Source organism: Bubalus bubalis, chromosome X, assembly GCF_019923935.1.
Source record: "Bubalus bubalis isolate 160015118507 breed Murrah chromosome X, NDDB_SH_1, whole genome shotgun sequence".
Classification (NCBI taxonomy): domain Eukaryota; kingdom Metazoa; phylum Chordata; class Mammalia; order Artiodactyla; family Bovidae; genus Bubalus; species Bubalus bubalis.
The window spans coordinates 74,035,370-74,046,946 of NC_059181.1; the positions used below are offsets into that span (position 1 = coordinate 74,035,370).

At 40.4% G+C, this 11,577-nt stretch overlaps 1 protein-coding gene across 15 annotated transcripts in view; it reads right to left on the reverse strand.

Moving 5' to 3' along the window:
- The window catches only part of RPS6KA6 (ribosomal protein S6 kinase A6), a 192,300-nt gene extending 181,090 nt beyond the window's left edge, over positions 1-11,210 (reverse strand). For 2 of the 15 annotated variants that reach the window (XM_045164542.1, XM_025276973.3), the window contains exons 1-3: positions 10,313-10,726; positions 8,842-8,939; positions 8,546-8,655 (exon numbers count right to left, since the gene is read on the reverse strand). In XM_045164542.1, coding sequence (XP_045020477.1) covers positions 8,546-8,655; positions 8,842-8,939; positions 10,313-10,704 — 600 coding nt within the window. In that variant the 5' untranslated portion in view covers positions 10,705-10,726. Of the gene's footprint in view, positions 1-8,545; positions 8,656-8,841; positions 10,271-10,312; positions 10,730-10,764 lie in introns of those variants that run through there. The other 13 variants (XM_025276986.3, XM_025276983.3, XM_025276979.3 and 10 more) reach the window with 12 other exon arrangements.
- Between the last annotated feature and the right edge of the window lie 367 nt (positions 11,211-11,577).

Sequence of the window (11,577 nt, forward strand, 5' to 3'; positions counted from 1 at the left end):
AGATAATGACTCTAAAGTTACTAAGTTTATTCAATTAGAATCAGTCTTCAAAGTAATACCCTAATTCAAGATCACTCTAAATCTTCAGAGACATTATTTCTAGAAAAACCATGCCATGCCATGGCCCTCTTAATAATCTTTCTGCAACATAGAGCCCAATAGTTTAAATAAAAAGGCTGAAGTCAGACCTATTGCTATTTAGACAAACCCAGGCTTCCCAGAGACTGCTTACATGTACAGTATGCTAAAATTGGTCACATAAGGTATTACTGATCTTGCTATCCAGCTTCTGAACAATCTCGCTATGAAAATAATGAGGATAAATATAATTTCAAAATTTTACTAGTTATTTTAGTATACACCTCAGAAAAGTTAGAGGTGAAATACACAAAATCAAACACTAGTAACTTGAAGGATAACTTGCTAACCCAGAAAACCAACCTGTAGACTCTGTATTATTTCAACGTCAAGAACTAAGAGACCCCAATTCAAAGGCAATTCATTAGGAAAAATGTTTCCTTTCCCATGCAGCAAAAATGACTGTAGAAGAGCACTAAATAAAAGCAAAAGGGACACATGCCTCCAAAGAATAATCCTCTTTAACTGCCATAATCCAATGCCAGGAGTAAGGAGAGGTACCTAAAGCAAAAATAAGACACAAATAGAATCCCCATATATACCGAGGCTCTACTCTTGACAGCTGATTTGAATAGGAGGAAATCTATGACTATTTTTTAAAACTACCAATATTTTTGAAAAGCAAAGGAGGAGTTATCAGTGAACTTGTGAGTAATTTCACAGGAGTATGGAATTAGAACATTCAGTTCAGTTCAGTCGCTCAGTCGTGTCTGACTCTTTGCGACCCCATGAATTGCAGCACGCCAGGCCTCCCTGTCCATCACCAACTCCCAGAGTTCACTCAGACTCACATCCATAGAGTCAGCGATGCCATCCAGCCATCTCATCCTCTGTCGTCCCCTTCTCCTCCTGCCCCCAATCCCTCCCAGCATCAGAGTCTCTTCCAATGAGTCAACTCTTCACATGAGGTGGCCAAAGTACTGGAGTTTCAGCTTTAGCATCAGTCCTTCCAAAGAAATCCCAGGGCAGATCTCCTCAAGAATGGACTTGTTGGATCTCCTTGAAGTCCAAGGGACTCTCAAGAGTCTTCTCCAACACCACAGTTCAAAAGCATCAATTCTTTGGCGCACAGCCTTCTTCACAGTCCAACTCTCACATCCATACATGACCACAGGACAAACCATAGCCTTGACTAGATGGACCTTTGTTGGCAAAGTAATGTCTCTGCTTTTGAATATGCTATCTAGGTTGGTCATAACTTTCCTTACTATCCCAGAAAAAAATAAAGTTTTAAAAAGTTTTCTATCAGCCTAAATTTGCTGGTTGTTGTGATATAATATACTGTCCCTTCCGACATTTCCTTGTGATTATGAAGAATGGGCAGATATACAGTTAATTGGTTTTCAGCTTTCAAGGTAGAAACCCAGAACAATAAGCAAATGAATTATATCTAGTAACTAACACAACAATCTACACATGCAGGCATTTAATGATCATTTGCTGAATAAATGCAAAATAACATTTAGAACCAATTAAAACCAATCTGAGTATCATCATGTTTTTAAAAGGACTGGTAGTTGTGCAAATGATAGGTTACTATGAGTTGAACTAAGCATATCAATATTATATGTACATTAGAAGGTATCTGTGGAACATTTTAAAACTTTGGTCCAATGACAGTAAAGCAGCTTCCCTGGTTACTGTTCAGGCAGGAATTTGTTTACTCTCCTTGGTTGAAATCAGCGCTAATGACTTTAATGGTTCTAAATAGCTCCAAAATGTTCCCCATGCTAAGACACTGGTCATCTGGTCAGTCTAATGCAAACTACAACATATGCTTTGGAAAATTTTACTTTCAAAAGATACTACAGATGAACACACATTTTTACATGGCATGTGTACATACATGGTATTCTTTAGTAGCAATTCTCACTGTATTAATTTCTTAGAGATATGAGGTCCTTGTAATTTCATTAAAATACAACCTTGGGGAATGTGAAACAAGTTTAAATTTTCCATTGAGTTATTTATCAGAGTAAAAGAAGTCCTTTGTGTAAGACACCTAAATGTTATTTTATTAAAAACAACAATAACTTTATTATTCTTGTCAGATAATATATGCAAAGAACAATTATTTTATTTACTTCTCAAAATAATCAGAGATAAACACATTAATTTCCATTTTATATATAAGGAAACTGAAGACCTTTATTCTGCTTCTGCACTTTTCTCAGAAATCAGTTGAGCCTATTTGAGTGGACTATTTCTGAATTCCCTATTCTGTTCCACTGATCTATATGTTTATTCTTCCAATACCACACTGCTTTAATTTGTTGTTACTGCCTTACAACCCTATATTGAGTGATTTCTTGCATTTTAGTTTTTTCAAAACTGTTTTAGATACTCTAAGTCCCATGCTTTTATATATGAAATTGAGAATTAACCTGTCTATGTATACAAAAAAACCTTCTTGGATTTTATTGACCTTTATTTTGAGGAAATATAGCTATTCAATCAGCAGTTCTGATTTACTGATCTGATATGGTTGTCAACAACTTGTCTATGTCTTCTCATCTTCAATAAAATCTTTTTAAGGGGGACAATAATGTATACAAGGAAAAACATGAATTTAAAATTTTCTCAGTTCAAATTCCAACTGTGCCTTCCACTGATTTTTGTCTTTCTCATCTGTTAAAAAGATACACCTTTTCATACCAAACTGGTTTGAAGAGTTAGTAAAACTGAAGAGATAATACATGTTCAATAAATGTTGTTTCTTCTTCCTTTAAGAGATACATTTAAGATGGAATGGATTCCAACGTCTTTTTGACTAAAAAATTTACATTAGGTGCTAATATTACTACATATCCTCTTAAAGTCTGTCCCCAACCACTTTACAGGAAAGAGAGATAGGTCCCATAGTAAGAATAATTATTTGTGGCCTTTGAAATTTTTGTTAGTGAAGGGATATTTTATTCACAATGGAGTCACTATCCCCTTAGCTAGTAGTAAGGTATGCAGATTACTTAGCTTCCAAATTATAAGGTTAAAACAGGTCACTAAACTTTTTTTTCTCTTATAGAAAAGGAAATTCCTCAAATCTACACAGAAAGAGTATACAAGATACTTCAAATACTTCCTCTGCTCCCATCATATCTTAGAACAAAAGAATAAAATATACAAAACACATAACTCACAGAAGATTTATTTTACAGCTAATTGCTGGCTTAGGAATTGACAGACGCTTTTTTTCCTGTTGGATAATGAGAACTACATGACTATTTTTCCTTTTGGCATAGAGCTGTGGCTCTTTATCATTGGCTGTACATCACAATCACCTAGGAAATGATGCCCAGACACTCACCAGATTAGTTAAATATGAATCTCTGTGAGTTAGGCACCATCATGGAAATATTTTTTTTTAATTCCCAGATATCTCTGATCTATGATGTTGTTATTTAGTCACTAAGTCGTATCCAACTCTTTTGAGACCCCATGGATTGTAGCCCACCAGGTTCCTCTGTCCATGGGATTTCCCAGGCAACAATATTGGAGTGGGTTGCCATTTCCTTCTCCAGGGGATCTTCCTGACCCAGGGATTGAACCTGTGTTTCCTACATTGGCAGGTGTGTTTTTTACCACTGAGCCACCAGGGAAGCTCCATCCGCTGTACGATCAGAACTAAAAACTACCAGCCCATGGAAAACAAGGACAAATTTGAAATTAAACTATATTTTAAATATGTAGCAGACCTTTAGAGCATCTTATCTGTGTTCTAGTTCACCCTCCAACCCCATCCTCCATCCTTTCCATATACCTTCTATGCTGTTTCCTCTTATCCTGAATATCAAAATAATTCTTATTGGCTCTTATCTCCTATAAACCATCAAAATACTTTGTGAAATGGAAGCAAGTAATTCCCTCTCAATCTCTTTCTCTCTCCCTCACATACCAACACACACACACACAGCAGGACCTACTTCAAATGTACAGATAAGAGTTAAAATCTAGCAGCAAAATCAGTTGCTTAGAATGCCTCCAGGGCAATTCAGAAAACATCTCTATTATCTACAAAAGCCAGTTCAAACTTAGCTCTAAATCTCTCTCCTGGGACCTCCCTGGTGGTCCAGTGGTTAGGAATCTGCCTGCAAGTGCAGGAAATGTGGGTTCAACCCCTGGTCTGGAAGGGTCCCACATGTCATTGAGGAGCAACTGAGCCTGTGCTCTAGAGCTCACAAGCTGCAACAACTGAAGCCCGCACACCTAGAGCCAGTGCTCTACAACAAAAGAAGCCACTGCAGTGAGAAGCCTGAGTACCACAACTAGAGAGTAGCCCCCACTCACAGCAACTAGAGAAAGCCCACAAGCAGCAAAGAAGACTCAATGGAGCCAAAAATAAAATAAATTAAATCTCTTTTCTTTTCAACTCTCTTTCCACCTAAAAACAAACCAAAAGAAAACAATATAGACAAAGAAAATAAAACCATCATCAAGAACAGTAAATTATCTCTGGAAATCACAAAAATGTATAAACATTATACAGCAAATTTTGACAAAGTACTAAAAGTTAAGACCTCAAGATTCCAAGTACTTACCAGACTTTGAGAACTGCTGGCTAAAGATAATGACAGCATCCACCAAGAGAGAAATTACAAGAACAGGAAAAAAAAATCTTATATTTCCCTCTCAAAATTATACATGAGAGAGACTGAAAGGGGTGGTACAGAAACAATATGACCGGAGAAAGCAATAGAACCAAGTCAGGCCTTATTTTGGAATGGTGAGGTAATGATTACCTCTCTTGAAGAAAAAAATCAAGGTAGGGAAATACAGAGGCTCTGCCCTGAAGGAACTGGCCTGAATATTTCCAGACCAGACTGGCTTAAAGTAAGATAGTCTTGGAAAAACTGGGAAGGCATCAGTGGTGGGCTGGGGTCAGGGCCCTGTTGGCCACTCCCCTCTTTCTAGTCCAAATAAACCTGGTGAGAGTATATAAGAAAAACAGATATCCCTGTTCTCTTTATTGCATTCTAGAAAAAAGCACCAGTTACTATTTTCAGCACAGCCCTCTGCACTCGTGGGCTGCTATTTAAGATGAATACTGATAAAGCAAAAATTTCAGGCTAAAGCACTAATTTAAAAGCACTGAAAAACTTTTCAGCTAGTAATAACCGTATTCACCTTTAGAAGTAAAGATTTTAAGCATGCCAAGCATAGCCAGAAATCTTTAGAGTGGTTTGCTCTTGTTTAAGACACTACTGGGGCAGTGTTGTTTTAGCTTTCTATCTCCCTACGCTGCAAATATTTGTTTATCTTTATACTAGTCTAGTGGCTAACATCAGAGAAGGCAGTGGCACCCCACTCCAGTACTCTTGCCTGGAAAATCCCATGGACTGAGGAGCCTGGTAGGCTGCAGTCAATGGGGTCGCGAAGAGTCGGACACAACTGAGCGACTTCACTTTCACTTTTCACTTTCATGCATTGGAGAAAGAAATGGCAACCCACTCCAGTGTTCTTGCTTGAAGAATCCCAAGGATGGGGGAGCCTGGTGGGCTTCCATCTATGGGGTCGCACAGAGTCGGACATGACTGAAGCGACTTAGCAGCAGTAGCACTAAGTGGCTAACATAGACACTTTTACTGGCAAGCATGTATTAAATATGTTATATTGAATTAAGTCCTACCACAATACTTCTAATTTCTCTTACTCCCTAATATCTGATCAGCTGTTAAACTATTTTAACTCTTCAAGGTCTCTCCCTCAGTCTTCTCCTTTCTACTGCCTTCTGTCTTTGTTAAAAAACTCACTATTACTTTCACTGATTAAAATTCCCCACCCTCAGTCTCTCCCCAACTCCAATCCATCCTACACGCTGCCATCAGCTATTGCCAGCACAGATCTGGTCATGTCATTCATGATCTCAAAAATCTTCAGTAGCTCCCATTTACAGAACACTGAAAATCTTTAAACTAGCTTTAAAAGCCCCATACAATCCGGGCCTTGCCTACCTTTAGATGAATACCTCATATCACACTGCATTCCCATTCTCACATCATAGACTTATATCCTAGCAAACCATACTCCTCCTTCCTCCAAGAACACATCCATGCCTTTGCTTACACTGCCCTCATCCACCAGAAATAGGCTCCTTTAATCTGTGAAAATATTATCCACTCTCCAATGCCCTGCTCAAATTCCACCTCTTTCACAATGCCTTACTAAATCTATTCCCTAAACCACCACCACAGCCACCTCATTGTTGATGGTCTTGTAACGTGTATAATAGCAGTTTCTGCATATGACTATCTTGCCCACCTTAATGTAAACCCATGGGGTTGGGGCGGGATTCAGGATGGTATATCTTTAGACATTTCACATTACAATGCTATATATTGACTGCCTTGTACCCAATAAACACTTCATGAACTGAACCAATTCCTACCATGAAAAAATTTCAAAATAGGAAAAATGTCAATGAAACATCTCATTAGCTAGTTATAACAAATCATTTGCCTCTTCTTATCCCCCAAAGTGTTTCTAAATATAACTTCATATTTCATCCTTAATTATCCTATCATTACAAATGTGATCAATATACTTAAATGAAATGACCTAAGAAGGAGATCTTATGAAAAAACCACTAGTAATAAGGAAAACTGGAGCTATGACCATGACTATCTAAATCCCGAGGTTTTAATATAGTTGACAATAATTCAGAATTTAGGGGCAGAAAAAAAGAGTTGACTGTGGGGAAAGAGAAGGAACTGGATACATACTATGTGCAAATCATTTTGCTAAGGAATTAAACACAGCAAGGTATTTAGTATTTAGTTTTTATATAACAACTCTTGAAGACAGTTCTTCTCCCATTTAGAGATGAAGAAACTGAAGCTCAGAGAGGTTAGGTAACTTGCAGTGGAGCTAGTGTAAGTTGGATGTGAAATTGGAACCTAGATTAAACTGGCCTCCAAAGCCCACATTCTTTCCTCTATTACTACAGGGTCTCATGAAATTAATTAAAATTAGCAGTTTTTCCCAATCTGCCATATATCTGATGTCCTAGTTAAATTTTTAGAGTCAGTGGCTTTAGCCCCAAACTGTTTTAGCAATGAATTGTATTACTTTCAAAACTAACTTCCTTAAACAAAAGCAGTATGCTAAAAAATAATATAAAAGTACCAATAAATATTTAATATAATATGGTGATAGAATATACAATTTGAAAATTCTATAACAAACTCCATCAGGAATCAAGTACTCTATCACCAAAACAAAAAATGCACAAACTGTGTACATTGGCACTACTTCATGAAAAGTCCACTTTACTACTAAAAGAGGCTATTCTTAATGACCTTTGTCCAGGAATGATCAACAGCCATCACACCTCCTAATTCTTACCTGAAACCTCTGACACATTTTCCCACAGGACAATTTTACAGTGATTAGGGTTTTCATCATCATATCTCTTCCCTGATGCTGACAGAATTCAGGCAATAGCTAAAATTATGGCTGCCTGAAGGATAATATCCTTTGAAGTCCCTATTCCCAATAGATCTAATTGAGACAGTCCCTGCAAGAGCTCTCACAACCAAAGCTTCTTGCTTATCCTATTTTCCCCTCTCCCAAGAACCCTATTTCTCAGGAGCCAATAGAGCTGATACTTCCCCTTTCAGGCCCATTCTCCACCTCTCACTGGAACCAATCTAATTCTTATTTGAAACCTCTGACACATTTCCCATTGAACAATGTTACAGTGATTAGACTCTTCATCATTATACCTCGTTACTGTGCACTGGTATAAAAACATAACTATCCTTAATAATTTTTTTCCTGTGCAAAAACATGTTAAGAGGCTAAACAACCAATTATCACACTTCTGAATGATAATTCAAAGGTTAACAACTGCCCATGAAACAAGACAGCAAAAGATATTGAAAAAGATTCCACAAAATATGATAGTGTATACAATCTTTAATTTTATCAGGATTTAACATACACAGAAATAGACATTAAAGTTTCCTTTAACATTAAAGTTAACAGATTCGTACTTACATTTTCTTTAAGGATTTCAACACATATTCAAAAAATATATTCTACAATGAAAGCACCCTTAGTCCTAAAAACTATCATGATTGAGGGCTGCAAAGCTCACATTCAACGGTTAACATTTCCAAAGCCAACATCAACAAACATGTAATTAAAATAAATATAAATTCTGGGAAGTAAAAGTGTCTCCTTATCAAAAGAAAGCCATTATAAACAAACATCAATAACAACAACAAAAAAAAAAAACAACATAACCTTTCTGAGTACTAAACAGGTCTAAGCAGGTCAGATGCAGTGGTTAGTTTTCACCTAGAATATTTGTTTTAGAAAAAAGTTTAATTAAGGCACTTGCAGGGTTAAATCTAACCAATTGTAACTGTTTTAGACAAAGAAGGCAGAAATACTCTCTTTACCACATTACCTTCACCTTTCGTTTTACTTCATAGGGATTAACAATTTCCACTCCAGTATTTTTCCAAATTGCTGAGGTAGAGAGACCCATTGTTAAATCTCTATAATACCTAAAACATACTGCAAACAATAAAAAAAAAAAACCATATGTGGTAATTACAATTTAAAACATTTCTACATTCAAAGTTAACAAAAATAATAGCAAGCATGCGAATGGTTCCCCCCTCCCATCCCAACCTTTTATCCAAACATTTAACTGTTCTTATAAACCAGATGCCTAGAACTATAAGTCAAAAGATTACATACACAAATTAAACAAATTTCCTCTTCCCTTGAGTAATCTTCTAGAAAATTCTTGCAAGTATGAAACATTCCAAGAAGAAACAAACCCCTCTTCATTTATCCTGTTCTTAAGAGATGTAGAATATTACAATGTATCTAGGAATTCCTTAGTGTACTAGTAAAATAATTCCTATAAATAGAGAGGGTTCAACTTTAGACTTCTTCCATATTTCTACTACATGTCTTATTAAATGTTATTCTGGCATGTAATTTTAACCCCAGCTCAGTTGGAAATTTGAAAAGAAAAAGAACAAATTAAACAGAAAGCAGTCCAAAGTATATTTTTAAGGATGAAGCAAGTTCTTAAAAGACAAATCTGCACCTAGAGATGTGGAGGATTTCGAGTCCTACCTCAAAATATCCTACTGTGAATCAATTTGGCCTTCAAAATTTTAGATCTGTCATCGTGATGGCCTCTACTGTACTGCCAGACTGTCAATTGATTAGGTTATCAGAAAAACATCCGACTTTCCCAAAAGTCTTGTTTTTGTTTTTAAACGCTGCCTGCTTCTAACAGTAACAACAAAAACAACAAAGCAACAATAATAAAAAACAAAGAACCTGTGCACATCTGAGTTCTCACTGCACAGCTGACCAAAGCGTAACCAGAACAGTTTCGGAAGTAAGAAGAGCGGGAAGAGAGGCGAACCAAAATATTTTGGTTGAACCTCGCTGTCTTACCAAAGATTCCTCTTATAAGGGCTGGAGTTTACTTTGCCTGTTCTTTCACTGACCAACGGGGCGGGGACAGCAGTTGGGCAAAGGGAGAAGGGGCGGAAGAGGGCGGTAGAATTCAGGAGACCGCCAAGGAGGCTGCAGAACATCACCTGAGTGTAGATAAAGAAACCTTGCCTCCAGTTAATCTCCACTTTGGTTGTTACAAAGAACCACAACAAGCCACAAAGAAATGAGAAAAGTAACTAAGGAGCATTCATCCCTATGTGTAAATGTCCCCAGAGTTCGTCACCTTGCTGTTTCTGTTGCGCTGGGTTCCTAAAGCACCCGGTGTTCAAATAGAGAGCTGGAGTCAGCAGCTGTCCCTCAAATTGGCAGCTAGCACACTTGGCGCAGCGGAGAAAGAGAAACATGTGGAGCCAGGCGCGGGCACCTGGCGTATCCCCCAGTTCCACTTCAGGTCGAAAAGTGAAGAAACTTAGTCACAACTCTGGCGTGGCCCGCAAGGCAGATACTCCCCCGAGGCCAAGCCCGGCCCGGGCTGCACTTACTCCTGACTCCCGAGCCCGCCACCCAATCCCCGCCGGCTCCCAAGAGAAAGCGCGGTTCGGGCAGAGCGTTGTCCGCCGCCCCGCAGCCTCAGGGGCCTGGCCTGGCACCTCGCTTCCCAGCCCCATGCCCCTTCTCCCCTGAGCCCCCCAGCAACGGTCTTCAGAGGAGGAAGGGGGTGGCCCCAACCCCTCTTGGCCACCATACTAACCTCGACGCTGCTTGCGCTGCCGCCAAACACCTCCATTTCTTGGTTCCAGGGCTCGTCTTGAGGAGCGAACGGTAGCATCGCCCCTTCAGGAGCACTCGAGCAGGAGCTGCCAACTGCCCGAGCGGCCGCGCATCCCGTTTTTGGAGCCTGCCTGCCACTGCGCCGCCGCCACCGCCGGGATCCCCAGCCTCGCCTTCAGCAACAGCTGCCTTCGTCGTGGGGTCCCTCAAAGACTCGGAGCGAGGGGTCGTCGCCACCGCAGGCTGCTGCTCCCCACGGAGAAGACAACTCTGTGCTGCCTCTCCAAGAGCTGCCGCTCGGTTTGTGCTCACCACTGCCGCCAACGCCGCGACAGTCGTTCGGCGGTGACTCCCCCCCCGCCCCCTCGCCATCTCCCCGCTCCCTCGGGCCCCCTCCCAGCTCTGTCAATATGGCGGCAGCGGCGGCGTTACCTGTGAGGCGCCTGGAACTCCCGACCGCGGGGGCACGGCAGCGTCACCCAAACGTCAATGGAGATTCCCCAGCCTAGGGTGAAGCGGGGATGGGGGGGGGGGGGGCGCTGCGGAGGGGGAGGCGGGGTGATGCGAGGGATCGCGTGGTGGGGGTTGGGAGAGAGGGGAAGGGGGCTTAGTGGGCAGGGAAGGCTGGAGATGCGTAGTAAAATCCTCTGCTAGCTCCTCGGTAAACCTGCGCGCTCCACGGCGCATGCGCGGCGCTGTTCACACATGCTCAGCAGGCCCTCGCAAGTCAACGGAGCAGCCTTGCCGGCAGGAGTCCCAAAAAAGGTTTGGGAGCTGGGGCCCCTCATGAGCATTTGGAGGAGTCAGTGTCAGAAGACTCCAGGAATACCTGCTTTCAGTGCTTGCCAAAGCAGGTGCGCTATACACCGAGGCACGCCCATTTGGTATTTAGTGACAAATATCAAGGCAGGGGTTTTAGTCCAGTATACATTAGCCTCGTAGAAGCTGGAGGCAGGAAAATCCGTTTAAAGTAAAGTGGTACAACTGCGCTCCCTAACTCCACCCTCTCCTCTTGTCCTGCTCACAGTGTTGGTATTTATGCTGGTTGTCTTCATAGTATTGATGACACACCGTGTTTCCAGTATTCACATATATAACGTACACCACTTATTGGACTCAACGTGAGGCAGTGAAGGCAGAGTGTACGAATCTAACTTCATTTCCACCCCGCTCTGAGGATATTGGACCTGTAGTGACAGAAATTATCATTTTTATCTCTTCTCCAAATCATTTACTGCTTTGCTA